This window comes from Dermacentor andersoni, chromosome 8 (assembly GCF_023375885.2).
Source record: "Dermacentor andersoni chromosome 8, qqDerAnde1_hic_scaffold, whole genome shotgun sequence".
In the NCBI taxonomy this organism is placed as follows: Eukaryota; Metazoa; Arthropoda; class Arachnida; order Ixodida; family Ixodidae; genus Dermacentor; species Dermacentor andersoni.
The window spans coordinates 96,859,093-96,883,530 of record NC_092821.1 but is presented as its reverse complement, the minus strand read 5'-3'; the positions used below and the strand labels follow the sequence as shown (position 1 = coordinate 96,883,530).

The 24,438-nt window shown below is 46.8% G+C and overlaps 1 protein-coding gene across 3 annotated transcripts in view; it reads right to left on the bottom strand.

Annotated features, from left to right (window-relative positions):
* The window catches only part of LOC126529311 (uncharacterized), a 47,247-nt gene that overhangs the window by 13,328 nt on the left and 9,481 nt on the right, over nt 1-24,438 (bottom strand). For 2 of the 3 annotated variants that reach the window (XM_055069769.2, XM_050176912.3), the window contains exons 3-9: nt 21,447-21,651; nt 20,247-20,504; nt 8,356-8,492; nt 5,805-6,015; nt 3,473-3,554; nt 1,869-2,036; nt 569-650 (exon numbers count right to left, since the gene is read on the bottom strand). In XM_055069769.2, the coding sequence (XP_054925744.1) occupies nt 569-650; nt 1,869-2,036; nt 3,473-3,554; nt 5,805-6,015; nt 8,356-8,492; nt 20,247-20,504; nt 21,447-21,651 (1,143 nt within the window). The remainder of the gene's footprint in view (nt 1-568; nt 651-1,868; nt 2,037-3,472; nt 3,555-5,804; nt 6,016-8,355; nt 8,493-20,246; nt 20,505-21,446; nt 21,652-24,438) is intronic. The other variant, XM_050176915.3, reaches the window with a different exon arrangement.

Here is a 24,438-nt window from a genome sequence, read left to right as displayed (position 1 = left end):
ACACACAACCGCAAAGGGTTAAAGCTGCGCCTACCATTTTCTATTCCATCACTCCCTGTGCCGTCCTTTTAATAATGAGTTGTCCGACGAATTATGACCCCATAAGTTAGTATGGCCAGAATACACTGCTTATGTAAATGTTTTCAAGGATACTGATAGCCTCCTGCTCATGCCTCACTTAATCATGACATGCTTTCTTTTTCTTTTTCCTTCTTTCTTTGCACAGAGCTCAATGCTCATGTTAGTTTCATATTCGAAAAACATTGATTGATTATGGGGTTTTTACGTGCCAAAACCACTTTCTGATTATGAGGCACGCCGTAGTGGAGGACTCCGGAAATTTCGACCACCTGGGGTTCTTTAACGTGCCCCTAAATCTAAGCACAGGGGTGTTTTCGCATTTCGCCCCCATCGAAATGCGGCCGCCGTGGCCGGGATTCGATCCCGCGACCTCGTGCTCAGCAGCCTAACACCATAGCCACCGAGCAACCACGGCGGGTTATTCGGAAAAAAAAAAAAAAAAAAACACATGCCACCAGAACCACATGAGCGGTGTCAAGAAGCTCACCAGCGTGGCGCGAGTCCCATGATCCGAGACCACAAACAACTCATACGAGCTGAATGCTGTGAAGTGGCCGGCAACTAGGCTCCTGCAAGACGACAAGCCTAAATTCAGTGGGTCCCTTAGGCACATGCTAAAGTTTGGTGCAATGCAATTACAGTGCACACTGCAACAACATTCAATTTCACTGCTCATCCTTTGGTTGTGGCTATCAGTAAACAATCTTCACAGAATTTTATCGCACTTGCATTTCAATCTAAAAAAAAGCTAATTTTTACGCATCAAATCGCATCAAGATTAAATAAAAATAAAACTGCAGATTTTAGCGATTCCTGGCTTAAAGTTCACTTACTGCTACAGCGACAGTGTCATAAAGAGACCAACCATCATCTAAAAAAAAACAACTTCGTATTCGCAATGCACGTGACATCAGCCTCGGCCGCTATAGCATCTGCCTGCTGTCATCACTGAAATGCATGCAGATGCCATCACTCTCAGATTCCAGGTAGGGGCAAATCACGAAATGCCAAAGCCACCTGACAGTGCAGTATTTAGCACATCTAGCACCCAACAGAACATTGCCGCAGGGGCATGAGAGGGTGGTTGGCAAAGCTGTGTTTTTATTTGCCTGTTAGCGAGAGTGAAGCCCAGGAATAGGAGGTGATCTGACAATGACGGCACGATAATGACGATAGAGAGAGAGAAAAGGGAAGAAAAGGCAGGGAGGTTAACCAGACTGAGTCCAGTTTGCTACCCTACACGTGAGGAGGGGAATGGGGAGTGAAAGAGAGAGAGAACTTAGGTGTAGGATGTCTATAGTCGGACACTCAAGTCTGTTGCCTTCAGGTAGTGAAAAAGCGTTCGAACTGCTTTCTGGGCTAATGAACTGTGAGGCCAGGCTCCCAAGATCTTTGCTTCCGTAAATGGCCTGTCATCCTGTCTATTGAAGGTACACTGGAGAGTCTCACGTTGATTATCGAAGCGATAATGACGATAAGTTTATGATGCTGACGGAAGCTGCTATCATCAGCATACAGCAAAGGGAAAATAAACAGATGGATGCAGCAAACCAAGTTTCATGCTTTCAGCTGCTGTCGCAGTTGAAAAACAAAGTGGGCCTTTGCTTCCCACAAGCAATGTGGGTTAATGGATGACTTATCCGGCCCTACCAGACCTGCCACTAAGCTGACCTTTCCAAATATTATTAGACTTTCTTTCTAATCAAGCACAGGCCTATATATCTTATATGTAATGCTTCGAAGAGAAGGGCTTATAAGGACGGTCATTCTTGCTCTAACGGCTGTACCTGATAGGCGAGTCGAGCTTGAGGTCTGTGCTCCAGCGCTGGTGATAGTCTGTGCCGGCCAGTTTGAGCAACTTGCCCTGGCCCCAGGCCAGGATCAGCGAGGGCTCTTCATCCTCCTGAAGCACCACAAGCTGAAGGCCGTCCCCACCGGAAGCCTTGCTCTTGCTGCTGGCATAACACCCCAAAGTCAAAAAAGAGTGGAAAAAGGAGTGGACAGAAAAAATTCCTTAACATTTGAAGAGTAAAACATGACTAGAGCGAAAAAAAAAACAAAAAGAAGTAACGAGATGTTACAGTGAGAAAGCTTGCTCCATTTTAGCTGTGTCTGACGGACTAGCGCACACTGAGGGTGGGTACGGACATGACATTTTTGGCTAGTCACACTTCTTGCATTAAATGCAGGTGCAAGCCCCCCATACCCCAGAATAAGTACTGGCAAAGGTCAAAAGGTCGTTAATTATTTACTATAGTATGCTTGTTTCTACAAATCAGTTTCAGTTTTGAAGCACCGGAGGTGGATGCATGATGACATCGTGGTATGCCGAGTCGTTCCCTTCCTGCAAATGCTGCGGCAGCCACACGCAACCACAGCATAGAACGAGCGCTGCATTGTTGCTCGTTATTAAAGCAAATTTTTCTTTGCTTCTTTCTTAAACTTTTCCACTGCTGTATTGCACGCCACGCTGGGAGGCAGTTGAGAGCACACGGTAGGAGTGCGGGAGCAGAGCCAAGCAATGTCAAAAAGCGTGCCTCGTTTGGGAGGAAGTGTGGCCACAAAGGCCCCTGAAGCTCCCTCCGAGTCGCCCCAATGCCCTCTACCCGCAAAAGCATCACAGCGCCTGCCTTTGCGCTCGTGCGCAACAGTTCGGAGAGGACGTAGAGAGAGGAGGCAGAGGATGGGGAGAACCGGATGCCTTCCCCACCGACGCAGTTGCAAAAAGGGTGACGGCGCCCTTCGCAAGTGGTAGCTTGCCTACACGGTGCAGGAGAGGGGCAACGTGACGTCAGAAACCATGCATCATTTGGCAAGGCTACTACTTCACGTGGCGACTGTTCAGGTGCAGTACGGAGGTGCAGTCGCACACCTGTTCCTACTTATCGCCCCAGTTGTCCATTGCGCACAATCAACTCACTTCACCTCGTGTAGTGCGTTTTACACGGTGCGTGTGGAAACAGCCTGTAGCCGAAATGTGTGGAGCCCTGAGATAAGTGGGAGTTTATGGTACTTTCAAACAAACAAGGAAAGAGCGCCAACGTGACGCTCAGTGCCAACGTCTACGCATCTCTTAGAGGGATACGCAGTGAGTAAAGAGCTCCCGCAGGTGAGAGCTGCAAAGATGAGAGAAAAAGAGGCGCTCGCTCATCTTCGAGCTAAGGACGGTCCAACGGCTCTTTCCGGCAAGTTAAAAACAAATTTCAGAGCACAGTATTGTTTCCTTAGAATTACATGTATGCCCATTTCTGCAGTAACGGGAACGCTAGTCACTCCAGAAAAGGTTGCAATTTCCTGCTGCATGGACAAACATGAGAAGTGCGATTACGTATGGCACATTCAACAAGCACGTCATGCACCGTTCTCACATCCCATCACTGTGCGAGCTCACCTCCACATGACCTGTGTTATGGTACCGTCTTGAGTTCGGTTGGCAGAAGAAAGCTGACTCAGTCCTACGTTCAAGAGCAAGCCTGCAAAGAGAAGAGGCATGTTAGCATAAGGTGACCAGGCATTCCGATTTAGGTGGGGCACTAGAGATCATTTTTAATGGCAGAAAGGCAGTTCGGCCTGAGTGAAGTGCTTCTAGCCTGCTACTTCACGCTGCGGAAGGGGTTTGGGGAAATAACAGAGATGGGTTGTGAAGAGGAAGGAAGGTGGCAGTACGGTGAACACGATGATAAGGACTGCACAATTCACAGCAGAGCACAGTCATCTTTGGTGGCAGAGGTAAAGGTTACTGCAGTGCAGCTAGGTGACTGTCTATAACGTTCATAATTTTTGCCACTGTTAGCGCCACTGGCGTACTTAAACCAGACGGTAGCAGCAGCAAGGCGTCGATAATTTGTCGCAGCATGACTTTCATGACAGATTCCAATGGTGATTTTGCCATGCACTGTCCTTGCTCACATAGACAGTCTAAGGCCCGTGTGTGCAGTGGTAAGCGTGGGCATGTATTCGATTCTGGGCTTGCTCGGCCTGATTGAAACAACGGTTCGGAGAGATCTATCGATGCCAATTGGGCTACATTCAGCTAGACCTGAGGAATTAGAGCCAGGGAGCTCTCGTTTGGACCTACAGTTTGTCCACGTCAAGTTTAGCTTTTATCACCTTGGTCCTACTGTCCCACAGATCATGTGCGGGACGTTCCGTTCTGCTTTGGCCTCTCTGGACCCCGAATCGGCCAGAAACGCCTGCCCTGTGATGCTACTTTCAAAGACTCGAGAGGCAGGTGGCAAAGCGAAACACTGCCATAAGTGAAGCAAAGAATGCACAACCACTTACGGCTCTTGAGAGGATGCTTTAGCTCGGGCCCAGCTATGATTCTGCCTATTCAAATACACGTAAAATTCAGAAACGCCTTTCGGAGATAACCAGTGGACCAATTTTAATGAAATTTGTAGCATCTTAGAGAGAAAGCTAAATTTTAGTAACTGTTGGAAGCAGAATTTCGACTGAAAGCATGGGATTTCTTTAAAAGAACTTTTTTTTTTAATTGGTAGGCTAGAAAAAAAATTGAAGTTTACAATTTCGTAGCTCTGCACCAAGAACAGTTCTTGCAGTTCTGTAAACTGCATCAGTTAGAGTCTCCAAAGTGGACAAATGTGGTATGTAAATTTGTTACATTGTTTTCAAGGTTCTTGCAAAAGCTCTACTTGCATATTATGATGAGCAAAACGAGAACAAGGTAAAAGCGGGAGCCAATGTTTCGACAAGTGGACTTGTCTTTTTCAAGGCCTTGAAGAAGGCAAGTACACTTGTTGAAAAGTTGGCTTTCGTTTTCACTTTGTTCTCGTGTTGCTCATCGTCTTCCCGTGCTTTCCCTACTTGCATATTAGTGGTTTATTCGAAGGGCCATGTATAATACATCAAATTTGTCTGCATTAGATGTACTACCATATGCAATTTACAGAATTGCGATATCGCTAGTCATTGCTTAGTTATAGAGCTGTGAACTTCATAGTTTCTTTTTCTGAAAACTTATGATCTTACGCAGTTTTTAATTAAAAACTGACAGCCTAAATAAAAAATTAAAAATTTGCTACTAACATCCACTAAATTTTAACTTTTTTTTTTTAGTGCTACGAACCTAATCAAATTTGGTGCAGTGGTTGTCGAGAAAAATATGATTTCTCCTTTCCCGTGTATTTAGATGGGAGCCTCTGAGCTAAAGCTTCCTCTTAATTTTTCTCAATCCAGCTACAATGGACTCCTCAATGTGTTGGCTAACGAGCCGTAGCAAAGCCAAAGCACAATGACCATGCCGTCTCCACGCCATCTTGCTCGTCATGCACGAGTTGTTGGAAGCACACGAAATAATATCGAAACACAGGTGAAAACTTGCTGAAGAGCTTGTAATAAAGTATTTTCATCACATAAACAAAATTTGGAATAAATGTTGAACGTCATTTAAATATGACGGGGTTCTAACACACTTAGCTGCTGGTGAAAAGGTGTCTTAACCAGCAATCACTTACATATCTATTTTTGTCTCCCGTCTAGTGAGGAAACCCCATGCAACACAAAAACATTCCCAAGATGTTGCAGTTGAACAAACCGTCACGAGGTGGCGCTACGAACCGTTACTGCCACCCAGTGTTCCGGTATTCCGTACATGGGAATAGCGTAGAGACAAGCCAATGCTCTCTGACTATACTCAGTCTTGTGTGGTCAGTGTTTTGTCTTCTGCCTTCATTATTTATCAGGGCCCGCTAACTGCGCACCTTTCTTGGCATCTGTGAGGCAGTGCACAAAGACGTCAACGTGGTGCGAGGCGTTGTGGCCGTGCTCCAGTGCGCCGAGGATGCGCGGCATGCTGTGGCACTGAGGTAGCACCAGGGGCGCCCTCAGTAGGCGTCCATCGTCCTGCGAGACCAGCGCCAGCGCCCTCTCCACTGCGGATATGGAGAACGGTTCGGCACTGGGCTTCTCCACCTGCATGCAAACACGCAGAGCTCCTATCAGCTTGCTGATGAAGGCTACTGGGCCATACTGCCAACTACGAGCTCAATTTGATGTGTGTTTTTTGTCCATTAACCCTTTTAAGGATGAGATATAAGAACATCCGAAGGAAATGTCCATTTTTCGTTGAAATGTGTGAAATGCACAAACAATAGAAATATTCAATCAAAAAAGCTATATATATATATATACAGTGAAAAAACATTTTCAGCAATAGCTTCTTTGACTTTTGGGCAACACCAGGCAGAACAGTGGGTTCATGTGGAACTTGTGCAGACAGTTTTCATCAGATGTGAAACCGAGGTGTACACTGCAATTTTTCTACATTGCATTTCCTCTGGGTGATGCCACTACAGCCCGGGACTTTACGTCAGTCTTTATCCTCTGATCGTCTTTTAAAAAGAAGTGAGTCGCATGCCGTACTTCTTGTTCCTCGCAGCACAGTTCACGCTACCACGAAATCACCTTTAAGGCAAAGTTCTACGCCATCAGCACCACTGTAGAGGTGAGTAACGGAGCCAGTGGTCGAAGATACGATGTAGACGATTTGTGCATCTGTGAATGGAAATTGCTTTTACAAAGATTTGAGCATTGCGTGCAATTACGCGCACATTCTTTTTCTTTCCAAGATGTTATTGGGGGTGCGGCTTCTACGTAGATAAAACAGACCTACAGTAAGCTTCCGTTAATTTGATCCCGGTTAGTTTTATTTTTGAGGTAATTTGATCCCAACCGAAGGCACTGCTGGTGCCCATGTATTTGTATGAGCCTAAACTTTCATTATGTCGATTCTAAAATTGGTATTCGCCATATAATTCAAACTTGACCAGTCAGCACACATGTGTCTGACCCCTATAGTGATTCCCACAGCAATCCCTTTAGTGGCGATGTTGTCTTGCTGGAGCTTGGGGGATAGTGAATGGTTGAACACGTCATCTCCCGTCGAAAGCGCCTATTTTCGGCCTGCCCTACAAATATTTTCAAGCAATAACTGCAGCTTACAATGTCGGATTACAGTATTTACCTGATTCTAACGCGTGCCTTACTTATCTTTCAGGAAAATTGAGCCAAAAATTGCCCGCACAAGAAACCAAACCAATTTTGCGGCATTCGCATGCCTTACATTTCATGGCTGCATTGCGGCGAAGATGACTTCAGAAAACCAGTTGCCATTTAAAAAAATTGGGTGCACGTTAGGTTTCTGCTACGGTTAGAAGCTTTGAGTAATTTCTATGTTAGTTTTCTACTTTGGACCCATAGGAAGTAGTTGCACATTTAATTCAGGGGTGTGATAGCATCAGGCAAATATTTCCAAATGAATCAGTGGTGTGTTCTAGAATTTTTTATGCACCTTGTTAGTTTGATCCACCAGATAATTCAATTTTGCCAGCCACATCAGGATGGAAGTAATGGAAGTCCGCGATTACGTGCAGCTGTACTTGGCGTCTTTGCATGGAGCACGTAATTAGCCGTACGGTGAACTAGCCCTGGAGGTAGTTGATAATGGAAGTCGACTGCATTAATTTGTTTCGAACACTTCGAAAACTTCAAATACTGAAATTCGAGTCGAAGCAAATATTGAATAGCATGATATTCAATTGAATTAATAAAGGGAAAATCACCGGAAAGGCGGTAGTCCCAGGTTCGAGTCCCGGACCAGGGCGAATTTTTCTTCAACTGTGAGGCTTTTCTTTCGAGGAAGCCGCATGGGTTTCCTTTGTAGCAATTGCTACGAACGGGTGGATGTCTGATTTTCCCTTTATTAATTACTTCTCTCCACCTTGCCGGTTTCCGCAGAACTATTACGTCAAACTCTTGCCTTTGCGTCATGTTGTCGACAAATTCGACTTCGCCCTACCATCTGCTAGCTGCCTGGTTAGCTCAGATGGTAGAGCGGCTGCCCCGGAAAGGCAGTGGTCCCGGGTTCGAGTCGCGGATCAGGGCGAATTTTTCTTCAACTGTGAGGCTTTTCCTTCGAGGAACCCGTATGGGTTTCCTTTGTAGCAATTGCTATGAATGGGTGGATGTCTAATTTTTGCTTTATTAATTACTTCTCTCCACCTTGCGGGTTTCTGCAGAACTATTATGTCAATATTCATTCGAATATTCAAAGATATACATTTGACAATAAATACAAAAAAATTTTAGTTTGTTTTCAACTGTATTCTGAAAGTAAAATCTGGTGCATGTTTCTCTGCTCAACACCTGAATCGAATTACACAGCCACCACTAGCGTTAGAAGAGTTGAACAGGAAGTAGCTGCTGCAAGCAAACAAAAGAATAGCCATGTAGGTAGCTGTGTGGCAGACTCACTTGTGTAGAAATAACGAGGTCTGGGAGGCCATCGTCATTGCAGTCCGGCACCACATGAAAGTCCGAGACAGACTGCAAGGTACTGCCACCTAGCTGTCCACCGCTTCCATGGTCATGTGCATACCAGAGCACCACCCCTGTCATCAAAAAACATGCGTGGTAGAGAGTGGTGCAACGATGCGGAGGGGGGAGGTGTTATCCCCCACCAAACTGACACAGACCATCTCACAAAAGTTGTTTCTCCCAGCTGACACATCTGCGTGTGTAAGTAGTAGGTACTGCCAGCATTTATGACAGCTAGGTGTTCTTTCGAATAAAATTTCCACTGCGAGTAAGCATCTGTGGGGTCTTCTTTCTTCGTCTGCTACACTACTCGCAATTTATAACAGAGCTACGCAAACTTGCCCAAATGTCAACTTAGTTGCAACGATTGTGTTATTTACTTTCAGGCTCCACACCATTCGGCTGACTAAAGCTGGACCGGCTCCCAGGACAGCTGGTAGCTTACACAAAAAAGCGCAAGTTGTGGGGTCTCAAGATTGCCCTTTGGATGAAGGGCACAGTATACAGTGGTGGAAACAAACCAAAGGACATTCATTGAACCTTATATAAAATAGGCAAGCTAGCTAGCACGTACGAGTGAACGCAAAAGGGCCTGCGAAGCAGTCCTGCAAGGCAGCCCGTCGAGCACGCGTGCAGTCCATCCTCACGCTATGTTCCCACCGCCCAAGAGGAGGAGGGCAGTTTCTCTTGCAGCCAAGCATCCCAGCCATCAGGTAGAGTTAGCGATGGAACACTTCATGCCATCTCTTGCACTACTGCGCAACTACCGACTACAGGCACCACACATGTTCGATGAGGGAAAGCCGGATTCCAGGATATGCAAGAGCCCATGTTGGGAAAGCAATATCAGTGTACACGAAAGAGCTGAGCATCCCAATAGGTGCAGGGGACAAATGGAGATGATGCAACAGACTCATGGAAGACCCAGTGGCATCTATGCTGCATTGCCTTTCTATTTTCTTTTTTTTTTTTTGCATCCATGCCACAAATTGGGTTGAATGATGGGGCTTTATCCCAGAGCAACACCTGGGCTTGTCTTTTTCCACAATCCGTTCAATTTTCCATTCTTTTCACTTAGCATCACTGACTTAGATGCTGCTACACCACTATTGTGAGGGTCAACCACTACTATCTGCAACAGGTGATTAAAAGAAAAGAAGAAACTGTGGGGACATCCAGCAGCTTAATAGCAAGTTATGAGGTGCTGTAGTGGACAGTTCAGGATTAGTTTTGAGCACATGGAGTTCTTTAGCATGCACCCAAAGCACAATACGAGACTGTTGCTGCATTCCACCTCTTAGTGGAATGTGTTGGCCATCACTGGAAATCACAATCATGACTTCACACTCAGCAAACAGAACACAAGTCCCTGTAAATGTCTTGCATCTTTCCTTCGTCTGTGTCCTTCACGCTGCTTTACCGTTCCCAATAGCCACTGAACTTTCCCAGTGAGTACAAACAAAAGAACTGGATGCTGAAATGTATCCTTGCAAAATAAGGCCTGTGGCCTTTCAAATACACTGCACTGAAGCTCTCCAGGTGCCTTTGGCCACTGATGGTCTTCTAACGCGAACTCAAATCTAAACACACAGGCATTCTTGCATTCTGCTCCCATTGAAAAGCGACTGCGGTTACCTGCGATCAAACACATAAACTCGTGCTTGGCTGCACTATGCCATGGCTACTGATCCACTGTAATGAGTCAACGTTACAAGTTTCTTTAAAGGAAACATGCCATTTCTCCTCTCTACAGCTGACTTGCCTGGCCCTATCTTTCTAAGCTCCTCCGCTCTGTTTGCAGACTGCTGCTTCCTCTAGATATTGTGGCCTGCAACAGCTTGCAGGCCTGCCTGTGACAAGCATCAGCTTGAAATCCAATGTCCTTAAATTTCATGCGACAGTTGACAAGCGACAAACAGCTTTCTCTCTGCAGATTCTCTTGAAAGCAACCACATTCTTCCTATGATGGACAATGCAACATATAGGTCCCACTTTTCACGGCAACTTCATCGCATGGTAACGGTAAATTTTAAGTTATGCCGCGTTCAGACTATGTGCGCTATGTACGGATCGTTCGCACAGATCGTAAGCGTAAACGCAAAAAGCGCAACTAGTTTGTTCACACTACTGTTGCATTGAGCGGAAAGTACGCAACAATCGCAACCAGCCTGAGCATAAATGTTGGAGTACCCGCTACTCTTACGACAGGCACAGATACGACTGTTACGATGCCGCCAGTGCACGAAGTAGTTTCGGTTTGCATCTTCCGGCCACAGAGCTTCCGGCCTCCCCAGATTCCGCGTTTTTATCTGGTCACCATCCCAGCAATCCGACGTAGCACCGTTGTTCTTTGAGTGTCTATGCGATTTGACGCTCTTATTGTGCTGTGTGTGCTCGTGGCTGGTGATGATACTAGCTGCGGAAGCCTCTGTGTGACCGCCATCCCAGCCATCCGGCGTTGCAACGCTGTTCCTTGCTGCTGCTGCCGACGCCATCCGCATTTTCCCGTGTTCGCGCCGAACGCGCGTTGTCCCTGAGTGCAGTGCGGTTTTCCGGTCTCATTGTGTTGTGTACACTGCCCGTGCCTAGTGATGATGCTAAGTGCGAAAGCTTCTTGAATGAATTACTAATTGAAGAAGTGCGACAGAGGCTGATACTCTATGACCAGCGCCTGAAAACTTTGGGCTTGAAGAGCCTCGACCTGTACTAACAGCCACTTGCTGATCGGTGCAATGTTGGAAAATGCGAAACGCAGCTGTCCCAGAACGGTGATTGGCCAGTCGTAAAAAACGTATCTTATCAAAAGGCTCAATGTGAACATAGGCAGTTGCTAGCTGCGTAAACAGTCGTTCCAGCAGTTGCGCAAATTGCAATAAATACGCAACTTATATCAGATGCGACTGTAGTCTGAACGTGGCTTTATATTTCAGCATTACCGCGCAGTGAAGTTGCGATGAAAAGTAGGATCAGTTGCCACAAAAAGTTCAACCATGGTAACATATTATACAACTACGTACTGAATTTTTCTGTGCACATGTGATCTCACTGTAACATTTTTTTTTTTTCAGTTTAGTCCCACGTTTCACAACAAGGCAGAATGGTTGCGGTAATTGTTTCCTTCCTCTTTCTTTGTCTTCCATTATTTCTGTCATCTTTCTTTAAGCCACCACAATAATAAATGGCGACTCTTTCGAGCAAAAGAAATTACTGGACTTAACAAAGTATGTAAACGTAAAATTTTTTTGCCTGTGTTTTGTTCTAGTGGGTGCTATCCAGCTATAATGAAACCAAAAAAGTTGCAGTTTAGCCCATAAAGTGAAGCATCGACTGCAATAGCAAATTAGGGGAGAGCTAGCTAACGAAGTAAGGGTTGTAGTTCTATCAGCCGTATAAACTTGTAAACATAGGCATAGTAGATTTCATTCGTTGTTCTCACCTCTACCCTAGGCATTCGAGACGCACCATCACAGACTATCTGCACAGGTGACTTAGGTTTCAAGGACGCAGACACCAATGTATCGTCGAAAAAAACTTGTATTTACAAATAGTTTACAAAGCTTGTTTACAACATTGCATGGTTTCAATGGTACATTGGTTACAGAGAGTTACACTGGTTTGGACCATATACATGTATCCACCAATCCTATCCAGCAATCCTTGTGTTTGTCAGAACTTCCATGCGTGATTGGACAGTCAAACAGCCAACCATCTCAGAACACTTCTTTAGTACAGTTCAGAGCATAGAATCCTCACTCAAAATACACCGTATACAACAACAAAGGGGTGAGGGCCACGCTACTCGTATTTGTCGGAAGTTCCAAGAAATGACACGCCAGCGCAGCTGGTGTAACAAATTACTGACAAGCAAAGCACATGCACAAAACCTTAAACGCGAGGAAACGTCGGAATCACGTCGCCAGTCCTCGAAGATGTGCATGACACAGCCAGATTTATACTCCAAGGCCACTGACCAGAGCACCGGTGCAGAAGTCAGATGCGTAATGGCCTCATTTGTTGCCCTTTAGGAGAGGCTAATCAACTAATCGTGGAACCTCAACTTGCGAATCTGCTGACGCCCAACCGCTTGTCGCATGCAAGGAGAACGCCTGCGGCGGTTCCAAGAAAGCACACCGCGAAGGGAGTTCCAGACCCCTCGTCACTGTCAAGTGCAACCAATACTGTGGCGACGGTGGTTTTCTCTACTCCCCGAGCTTTGCGTTAGTTAGGAGTGCCAGCTGCATGTTTACTCTACTTGCGACCAAGATCCCACTCAGTGTCAGCCGTGGACAGCCATTAGTCAAGTGGCGTCGGAGCTCATTGAGACGCAAGCCCATTGCCTAGATGGCCCGCGCCGCACTTTTCAGTTTGTTTTACTGCCGTTCATGGTGGTGGGCTTACACCCGCCATGCAAGATGAGACAACTTACAGTGTTGTCGAAGCAGAAACAAGAAAAAAAAAGAAAATTCTGGCTGCATGTGACCTTGTAAATATGCCCAGCCGAACACACACACAAAAAAGAGAAGCAAATTACCATTCAACTATAGATATCACGTTATAACAATGCTCTCATTCTTACACGGAGCAACCAGAATGTGTGAGCCATGAGACACCTACAGCAGTAAGGAATCAAGAACAATCCACAGCGCTGGCTGGCTTATTGGGACAACAAAACTAAATGCAAACATTTTACCATGCACAATGTATGTCGCATGTTCTGCAGAACATGCGAGCACATGAATAATCACAATGGTAAAACAGGGTACAACCAAAACACAGAGAAAGCACTCGCGGCAAGCAGCAATATTGTCTGTGTGTCCGTTGAGTCGCGCTATAGAAAGGGCCAACTCCAAGCAAAGAGAACACACAAATAAAACAAAAGGTAAACGCTTCCCTGAGGCAACAGGGATCATTCCATGAAACTAGTATGGAGCATTCTACAAGCTGAGTCAGAAGGGCATTGTCAGGCTGAAGTGTTGGAAGGAAAAAGAAGACGTACATCATGCAGCTTACAAGACGGCACTCAACGAAATTAATGGACTAAAAGCACAATGTCCACACAGAAAATACGGACACACGGGTTCACTGTCCAGCGTCCTCCGCATGGTTATTCCAGTTATATCACATCACACCACACTTGTTCCCTTGCCTCCACTGTGCGTCACTGCGGGTCCCTTGTCTTCTACATCCTCCCCCAGCAATGGTGCGTCAGGTGCGAAAGTGCATCGGCGTTAGCATGTGCGATCGCCTTTCTATGTCACACCACTACATCATAGCGCTGCAGCGCTAAAGCTCAACGTGTCAGTTTTGCTCCCTGTGGCGTGGAATGTGTGAGGTACATAGTGGGTTATGGTCGGCTACTACAAATATTTTCCCGCCAAATACCGGAGTATCGAACTTCTTGAGGCCCTAAATGATGCGAAATGCTTCACATTCAATCGCAGACCACCGCATCTGAGTGGGCGTGAAGCGGTGTGTTGGATAAAGCGACGGGGCACTCCGTGCCATTGTCGGTCATACGAGTAGACATGCACCTACAGCAATTGCAGAGGCATCGGTGAATAGGCAAAATGGTTTGCTTGAGCATGGAGTCGCTAACTCGACGGCATTGCACAGAGCACTTTTGAGACCTTCGAACGCCCCCGTTGGCCTCAGGAGCCCACGAGATGCGATTGGGAATGTGCTTAGCAGTCAGCTGCGTTAGTGGCTTTGCGATTTCCACGGAATTTTAAATGCATCCCCTGTAATAACCACAAAGGCGAAGGACGCTCCTTAGTTCCTTCTTAGTATGCGGCACCTGTAGTCCCTTGATGGCTGTGAGCTTAGTAGGATCCGGACCATGCTCACTGGAGCCTACCATGTATCCGCGATAGCGGATAGATCCACGGGCCACCTGGCACTTTTCAAGGTTTGCTACCAATCCCACTGATGTCAGAGCCAAGAAAACAGCGCGAAGGTGTCGAATATGCTCCTGTATCGACCTGCTGAAAACAGCGATGTCATCCAAATACGCACAGGCATAATCCTCGTGTGGTGCCAGCAGCCAATTCATGCTCCTCTGGAAGCTAGCTTCAGCGCTCCTGACGCCGAATGGCATCACCCTAAAAGCAAACTGACTCAAGTGTGACACGAATGCCACCGCCCGCTGCTAGTTGTCTGTTAAGGGCGCCTGCCAATAACCACGACAGAGATCAATGACGGTTATATGACAAGCTTGCCCAACGTTCATAATGAAATCCTGTGGGAATCCCATAGGAAATGCATCTGGCTCGGTCAACGCGTTTAAGCTTCTATAATGGATACAAAGTCTCACTGTGCCGTCTTTCTGGGGGACGCACAATAACGGATGAGCACCTATAGCACCTTTCACACCTATAGATCAGTCCTAACTTTAGTCATTACAATATTTGTTTGGAGACCTCACTCTTCAAGGCTACCGGAATGCGATAGGGCTGGCAACACTTTGGCGTGGCCCCTTCTATCAGTTTTATGCAGTGCTCGCTCAATCGCGCCATCCCAATTTTGGCAGTAAACAAGGCAGTATGTGTCTGAAACACTTCGTTAACTAACGCTCCCTCCGGTAGTTCCAAACCTGATATACAGTCTGCGGGAAGAAGGGCCGTACTGCTGAGAACATTGCCTGGACACAGCGTGCACTCCACCTGGCCAAACCCGTGGTCGTCATGGAATATAACACCTATGCTAGCTACGCAAGCTGTGTACGGCCTCAAGCAGTTTACGTGAACGAGCATGCACCTTCCTTCCAGGGTTTCAATGTAATAAGAGTGCTGTTTGTATTTCTCGTGGATTGTGCATGGTCCTGGCCATTTTGAGTACATCTTACTGAGGCAGTTATTATCCAACACAACCACCTGGTCCCCTTGCTGAAATGCCTTTTCTTTTATGCACAAATTATACTGACTGGTGTATGCCCTTTGCTGGTCAGTTGTAGTCAAGTCAGCTGCTTGAGCTGCTATCTCTAACTGCTTTTTCAGTTTTTGCATGTACTGCAAGGGTCTATCTGCGACCGACGGGCACCTCCTGGTCTCCTGACCATGTTCGTTTTAATATGGCGAGTGGGCGCCAACTGGTCCTCTGCCATACATCACACAGAATGGGGACACACCCATAGTATCGTGCGGGACCTCTCTGCAGGCCCACAACAGGAAGGGCACCCATTTATCCCACTGCCTCCCCTGTTTGCTTATCACGTAAAACAGCATATCTTTGAACACCCTGTTCCACTGCTCCATCAGGTGGTCAGGTGTGGAAAAGCGGTGCAAACAGCTGAGGCTAGTGACAAATTCATGGGTGACTGTGGCGGTAAAGTTTATTCTGAAATCGTAACAAACTACCTACCTCTGGTATACCAGCACTACTGAAAACTTCTAGCAGTGCGTCACAGGTTGACTTAGCTGTTAATGAGGTGAGGCACGTGACCTCAAGCCAGCTGATGCAAAGATCTATGATGCACAAAGGGTAGCAATGACCGCGACAGGTCGGGGAATCGATCGGCCCTATACCTCACTAGAGGTGTGATGGACACTTGGTCTGAATGCCTTTTGTCTGCCCTGATTTGACATGCGGGGCAACTGTTGCAGTATAGCTGAACCCCTTTTTTCCAAGCCTGGCCAAAAAAAATCTAAGCTTAATTCTTGCTCTTGTCTTGCGATAACCAAGGTGTCCGCCTCAGCATGACTTCAGGGCGAGATTGAGTACCTCAGCCCACCGTGTCATTGGTAACACTAGCTGTTTTACCAGCTCTCCCAATACGAGGAGGAGCCCATCAATCAAGACTATGCTGCCCCTTCCTTCCTCCGCATTTTCCCAGGCCCTGCTGAGAGTCTCTTCACTCTTTTGTTCCTCATGTAGCATCTCGACATCAACCCTCACTGTATCGGAGCTACTGGGAGATTCTCCTTCTGCCCTTTTCTCGTTCGGGCATGACGTGTCGGCACTTCTCGTGCCGGTAATCGGCTGTCCAGGAATCACCCGTTCCTCCTTTAGTCCTATGGCTGTAATAAGCTCTTCATTGCTGCTCAGCGGGGTTTATTTGTGGGTGGCTCGCAAAACTCATCCTGACCCTGCTGGAGAGCACTCCAATCTTCTGCTGAAAGCAGGCAGTCCGTGCTCGCGCTCAGCCTATCAGTGGGTGCACACAATACCGGTGTCACCTCCTCCACTTTGGCAAACACCAGCTGGGCGTGTTTTAGTGTCATCGGTAGCTCTACTAGTTTCACCTCGACACGTTCACCAAATGTAGCGTGGAGGCTTATGCTGCCATGCAACCATGCTAATTCCTCTAGTACAGCACTTTCATAAACTACCGTTATCTCTGCTCCCATATCCACTATTGCCTCCATGGTCCTGACCCTACAACTGACAGCGACACACAACAAGCGGTCACCCACGGATGTGTTACCTAGTGAGACATGAGCGACGAGCCTCTCTGGCTGCGCCTGCTCGGTGGCCGTCTGTGCCAGCCTTTCGTGGATGTGCCGACAATTTGGCCTAATAAGCCCGGACAACCCACACTCAAAGCAGACTGTTGGCCTCTGCAACCCTGTGGGTGGGTATGGGGACTTCGGTTTCATTTTCTGTCCTTCATGCAATCCTAAACCACCGCTGTTGTGGTTCTCAGTTGCTTTTTCCGGGGCCTTATGGCTGGCATCCCATGGTTGCCCCTTAGGTAAGTTTGCGCGGCCATGAGCGTCTTCAAAAGTTTGTAAAAGTCTAGCGATTCCCGAGGCCTTGTGCCACCCTGCACGCTCACAGAGCCTCAGGTACTTGAGCACCCCCTCCGACAACAACCATCAAGAGTTCTAGCAGCTCCACAAAGCTTGACACGTCCCTACATGCCACATAAATATTTAGGTAGCTGGCAAGACAAGTCGTGAAACACTTCCACATCTCGATCTTCCACTTCCACACCCCAGAAAAACGTTTTCTGGTATTCAAGGGGAGACAACTTAAGCTCATCAAGGACGACCTCCTGTAATGCTTCATAGTCATGGTGTGGGGCAGGAGTCAAACGTGTTGACAAGTATTCAATGCGCTCCGCTACGAGTGGAAAGGCTACCCGACTCGAACAGCTTAGCGGCACCTTGTAGGCCTCCGACATGTGCTCTATAGATTCGAACCATATGGGAACCTCGGTGTCTGTGGGAAATTTGGGGAAAGCACCGACTAAGACTTTTGAATGCTTGTGCCATTCCGTGTTTTTGTCGTACTCAAGTGCTCTGCCCATTCTGTCCCGACCACTCGCTCATGATGCTGTATGTGCCCTGGCGAGCTCCACTTCAAGGGCAAGCTTTGGCGATGTTCCTGAGCCATTCGTAGTTTATACTCCACTATTCACTCAGACAGAAGGGGCTCATTTTCACTATCACCACTACTGCTCTCACTCTGACCATCCTCATCCTGCGTGTCATTCTGCATGATGATTAGTTCCACACTCTGCTGAGACTGAACAGTATGAGGAAAGGTAACTCAGGTTTCAGCCGTGGATCGCTGGTAGTTAAGGGTCCAGGTGTTTTGGCGTCACTCTCGGTCGAGCCACTTCTTTGACAGGGCTTAGTTGGTGCCTCGCCATCACCATCTTACTCAATGAGGTGCGTCACGTTTCGTGGTCTCACTGCTGGGCTTCCTCCTCCAAGGTTTGTGTCAATTGCAGACACTGGCGTTGCTGCCAGACTTTGGGATGCAACTCTGCCAGATGCGTAGCTGCCTTGCTAGCCTTTAGCTTGTCCTCCGAACCTATCCTGGCGGCTGCACCATTAAATGTGATTTTTTGTTGTCACCCCCCTATCAGTGTCAGAGACGGTCTGCACAGGTGGCCTAATGGGTGACTCAGGTTCGAAGAGCGCAGACGCAGATGTATGAAGGAATAAAATTTGTATTTACAAATAATTTACAAAGCTTGGTTACAAGATTGCATGGTTTCAACGGTACATTGGTTACAAAGAGTTAAAAATAGGGCGACCTTATCTTGGCTGAGCCAATGGTGCTTAGCACCTGAAGTCAAGCCTACAACTCGATCGGAACATTACAGCTGCATTTTCCAGGCCTAATGCTCAGCCTAAAATGCTCACTGATGAATCATTGTTGCTTTATTTTCTGACTAGACAATCCATTCACCAATCCTTGTGCTTGTTAGAACTTCCATGCATGATGGGCCAGTCAAACAACCAACCATCTCAGCACATTTTTTTAGTACAGTTCGCAGCATACAATCCTCATTCAAGATACACAATATACAACAAAGGCGTGAGGATCACGCTACACATATTTGTCGGAAGTTCCAAGAAACAGCACGCCAGCGCAGCTGGTGTAACTGTCAGCTGTTAAATTAAACACATGTGCAAAACCTAAATGCAACGAAAGGTTAGAATAATGGCACCAGTCCACCAACGCGTGCACGACGTGACCAGATTCCCAGCAGCTGAAGGCCACGCGGTGCCATAAGCAACCACTTGTTTGAGAGTCAAACTGTCAGTGAGGTGCATGGCATAACTGTCCACCAGCCAATGTCGGCCACATGCCTGGACCGTATGACGAAGGAAACATTCTTTCAGTGCCTCAGGTCCAACACAAAACCGATACACTCTCATGTGGCTCTTAAGAAAGCACACGCCAGTCCGCGCATGGTGGTGCATCCATAGAAAGCAATGGTGACCACGCATTCGGTTGGCGCCGCACAATCCACACTACCCGTGTCAAGACCTGAACCATGCATATTCTAAGGCCACCCAGCGGAGCACTGGTGAGGAAGTCAGATGTGCAACGGGGTCATTTGCCGCCCTTTAGGGGTACTGTACTAGCCTGTTTACCTAATCAGTGGAACCTCAACTTGCGAATCCGTTCATGCCCACTCACTTGCCGCGTGCAAAGAGAACGCCTGCGGTGGTTCCAAGAAAACGCAATGCGAAGGGGGCTCATGGCCCCTCGTCATCATCAAGTGCGACCGCTACTGTAGTGCCGGTGGTTTTCTCTGTTCCCTGAGCTCTGTAGAGGTTAACAATGCCAGCTGCGTATTTACTCTACTTGCATGCAAGAGCCCGCTCTGTGTCAGCCATCAGGGGCCATTACTCAAGTGGCGTGGGCACGCAATGAGCTCGTCGAGACGCAAGCCCACTGCCCAGATGGCTGGCGCCGCACTTTTCAATTTGTTTTACTGCTGTTCGTGGTGGTGGGCTAACAGGCATACTAACTAAATTAACAAGCATGCTGTCACGTGCACAGACAAACATGTACACACCTCACTCGATGACTGCGGAAACTTGCTGTCAAAATGCTGGAATGAGGAAGCGCAGCAGCAGCAGTGAGCTAATGAAGCGTTGTGCTGCGTCTCACATCAACACAAACTAAGCAGCGAAAACAGCACGCAGTTGGTCTCTGTCCATGTCACAAATGGCTTTCAATAGACAGAGGCCTGGGCGGGTGCAGGCGGGCGAGCGGGCGCCCGGGTTGCCCGGTGTAACACAAACTTCCCCTCCCTACCCTCGCCCCGGATCCTTGCATGTGACACACGACGATCTGCTTCCTCCTCACTTCCCTCACCTGTGAGCACGAGATTGAGCCACGATTACCAGCTCACCCTCGCATGCTTTCACTCGCACATGCAGCAGGCAAATTCCGCAGGCGAGGCCCCACTGGCCCGCCAAAGGTGTCCTGCTTGTGTTTCTTCCGCAGAGGCCCAATCATGATCATTTTTATCAGTGTACATGCTTATAATGAATACTGGGCATAATGAAGGTATTCTTGTGTCACATGCAATTTCGTCATAACCATGTTTGGCTGCAGCACTAAAATTAAACTCGGCACATACTGACCGCTGGACTTGTTGAGAGCAGCCAGGAGCGAGTTGGAGCCATCGCCCAGCACGAAGCAGACATCCAGGAGGCACTGCTGACGCACCGCGGCCGCATACAGCTCCTGTTTCCACATGGTGGCCCCCGTCATGCCGTTGAGAGCCATCACACCAACCGTGGACGTTTCGTTGTGCTCAGAGTACTGCCGGAACCCCAGGTGCACTGTGCACTCGCGCTCGACGTCGTCCTCAAACGAGGCCTCCACATTGGATGTCAGCGCTGCGTTGAGATACAAGCAACATTCTTTATCACAACAGGAACTGCTCTATACACTTCTCTTGGTTTTCGATGTTGTCATGCATGGCATATGTGCCAACCTTGCAATTAATGGTTGCATGACACCCTTTGTCAAAGCTCCCTTGCTCACAGCGGGTAGCACAACACTACAACCAGCTCCACTGCCATATAGAATACGGAACAGCTTTCCACTAAATGGCCCCACACCTCTTACAGGAGCACCGATACAATTTTCTCTTATTTTTTTCATTCAATACATCACTGCAGACCCAGTAACTAGGACAATAAGTCTCAATTCCTTGAGAACACAACAAAGAGTTCATTAGATCATCTTTGAATGAAGTCTGTTCAAGAGATATGCCAAGTGCAGTGCAGTCACAGCTTATAGCACGAAAATAAAAGGTGGGGGTGGCCATGTTTCCCACAAACAGCTGAAGTGGCAGCCATGGTGCAATACAGATATCACGACCGTGCCGATGAAAACCAAGTGCTTTGTGAGCTGGAAATTGGCTTTTGTGATGTGCTAGCCAAACAGCGCCACACTGCACGAGGCAGTCATAAATCAGCACTGAGGCAACCGAATTTCAGCAGTACTAGGCAGCTGCTTGCTGTCGTAATGACGTGCAGCAGCTGATGGTTGCAAACGTTTCCCCTAATTTTCTCACCGATATTGTTCAAGCGTACTTTTCAAACAGCATTGTTTGCTACATGCAACAATGAAAAGAACACCGAGGGCAGCACATGATACAGAGAATTTGCCCACAACCCATCGGAGAGCAGAATGGCAAACGGCTGACACGCCTGGTCTTCGCTTTCCGACAGTCTCACCCGCCTCAACGACGTAGCCCGCTTCACTGACTTTCCAGAGGCGTCTTCACGGCGGGAAGTCGGAGAGAAGTGAGTTGAACCAAGCGTGAAACTCACCGACCCCCTGGTAGAGGTGCGTCCACTGCTGCAGCACGCTGGGCACGCTCTCGAGCGGTTGCAGGCTGCCGTAGCGGCATGGCAGCAGCCAGCCGAGCCCAAGCACAAAGAGGGCGCTGCATGCCAGGCTCAGTGCCAGGCAGCACTTGCGCCATGCCGACAGTGGCGCTGTCCCTTCGCTGTGCCAGTCGGGGACTCCAGCTGCCTGCACATGCACAGCAAGGGACAGGCCCCCCCCCCCAGAGACAGATGAAGATTTGAGGAAGCGGGACAACACATCAAGTGCAGTCTACCCTTGGAGGTAGAGTAAAACTTCTTCATAACAAAATCACTTGATTCAAAATATCGCTTTGTTAGAATTTTTTTCATGTTCTCGCGTTACGATGGTGCTTCTTTAGGTCCTCTGCATCTAATAAAATACTACTCAATAATGAAATCAATTTCCTGTCCTAATGACTTCGTTACAAGAAGGGCTTGCTGTACTAAAACAACAAAGCAAGGCAAACAAAAAATCCTGTGAGACCGTTTTCTTTGCACTGTTGTGGCACTCTCGCGCTATGTTGCATTTCGTTGGATCTTCTCGTGCCAGCCATTACTAAGGCTACACCCTAAAAAACCTGGATTCAAGCATTAAGGCTACAACCTGTTCCCAATAAGTGTGCCTTTAGAGGGACCCTAAAGAAGCAAAACAAGTTAAGTTGCATCAGTAATATAATCACCTACAATACCAAAACACCCACTCTTACCATGACAGCAGGCTTGATAAGCCAGAAAGCCAGCAAAAAACAAAAACAAAAGACAGGTCATGACACCACCATGAAGAAGTTTCTGGACCGGCTCGCTATGGCACCAAAGGGTTTTGAGAGCACCTGCTCAGGCATACTTAATTCTTTATCAGTAAATGTGGACTAAATTCGGTTCTAAATGAGCCAATGACTGAACTTAAAAGATTCAATAACTTTTACTGCACCGCTGCGCCCCAGACACACGAGACAATGCTTTTAAATTTGTGATCTCACACTGATGCAGTGGCACTGGGTTCCCATTTGGGCTGCTAGGGGCAGCTCTCACATCAATACCAAAGTTCCAGAGTGACACATGGTATATGATGTTCTTGGTTAACTGGCTGACTGACCTGTTTACTTTATGACTGACTGAATTATGACACTTAAGATCCCAGAGCAATACAGCGCTATGCGATAAGCCATTGTGGAGAGCCCCAGATAAATGTTGACAACCTGGGGGTTTCTCCGTTGCCTACTTAAAGATTGGGTATATGAGTGCGGTTTTTTTTTCGTTTTTTTTTTTTTTTGCATTCAACCCCGCCTCTTCCTCATTGGAATAATTATGCCACCACTGGGAACCAAACTTGCGACCTTCGCACTTAGCACCAGAAAACCGGGTTATTGTCTTTAAAGAACCCCACGAAGCCCAAACGCCATTTTACATAAAGAAAAAATTACAAATTTCCGGTCATGGACAGTAAACTTGTACAAAAAATTAAATGTTAATTGCATAAAATTTATGTAGTACAGTAACTAATTAGCAACCGGTTAGCTGAACTATACACAACTGAAAAATTGCTTCATCATATTAAAAAATGTACTATGGGCTAGGTTCAAAACATAACTTTGAAGTGCCCAACTCAGCATAGCAAAAAGAAACATACGTTGGGCTTTGTGGGGTTAATTATGTTCTCGGAGAAACAAATTAAGTGCCCATCTATCATAGTTATCATTAAGTGAAAAAAAATAAAGAAACATGTCAGATGTCACTTCTTAACTTTTCAGCGCACAAGAAAACACAATGACAGTATAAAAGGTGTAGACAAGGCATATAAAGATGAAGACAAGGCTAAAATGGCATACCGACTTGCCCCAACTTACATTCTTTCAGCATATCACCTCCTCATGTATTACGCATGCAATTAATTGTACACCCCAACATAACTGTCTCAAAGTCAGAATTATATCAGAATTATCGAAGAAGAAGATGACATTTCAGGAGTGTTGCATGCACCTTAAGATATTTCCGATTGGACTCCTGATGCAAAATGATTGAATATACCAAAGTCCACATTAATTAATTATTTAACAGAAGCTAACTAATTTAACAAGAACATTAGTAAATGAGATGCCTAAGTGTCTATTATCAACATGAGCTGGTGGTCATGCAGTCGGTTATATCCTTCCATTCTTTTTGACTGCTATGATTTACATCAGGCGGATCTATAGATCAAGGTGCTGGTCTGGGTTAGCTTGTACAAAATGATTCCTAATGTAACAGCAAACAGATCAGACAGAACAGAGAAAGGTATAAAAATGCCGCACTGATTTCCACCGTGCTTTAGACCCTTCCTTTCTTTTAGGCAAGTGCTACCTTCAAGCTGTTACTGTAATCAAGAATTATCTAGTCGCTATTTCATACACAGCAGTCGATGCTACGAAAGCTAGAGAGGCATTTCTCACTGCTTGCATACGCAAGCAGAAAAGTAGTGCACCGTACAAGAAAGAAAGATACAGGTATGCATAACGTAATTCAATGTAAATTAAAGTCTCATAGTTTTGCATTGCGAAATATGATGCAATTATTTCACAAAAGGCATTGCAGATATGATGAATTCATTTGCCAACAAACAAGCGAACTGATATGTTTCTGTCCCTAGCAGCAACAGTGCACCGTTTATGCTCGTGACCAAGACATAGTACATACATCACACATTAAACCTGCAAAAGTGCAAAAATAACCCATGATTCGATGAAGTCTCACTCCGAAACTTGTAGTCGTAACAAACGAAGCGGTCATTCCTTAGAAAGCGTTGCAGATCAAAAACGACCATACTGCAAAACGCATGCAATGTGTGTTTTTTTTTTGTGTGACCACACTGGTACTTGCGTAGCTTCCACAGTGTCGCCAGCTAAGTATGAAGCAGAGTGTTGTGCGCGTTCTCCAAGCACACAAAATATTTGACTGAGTTCTCATAATGCACCAC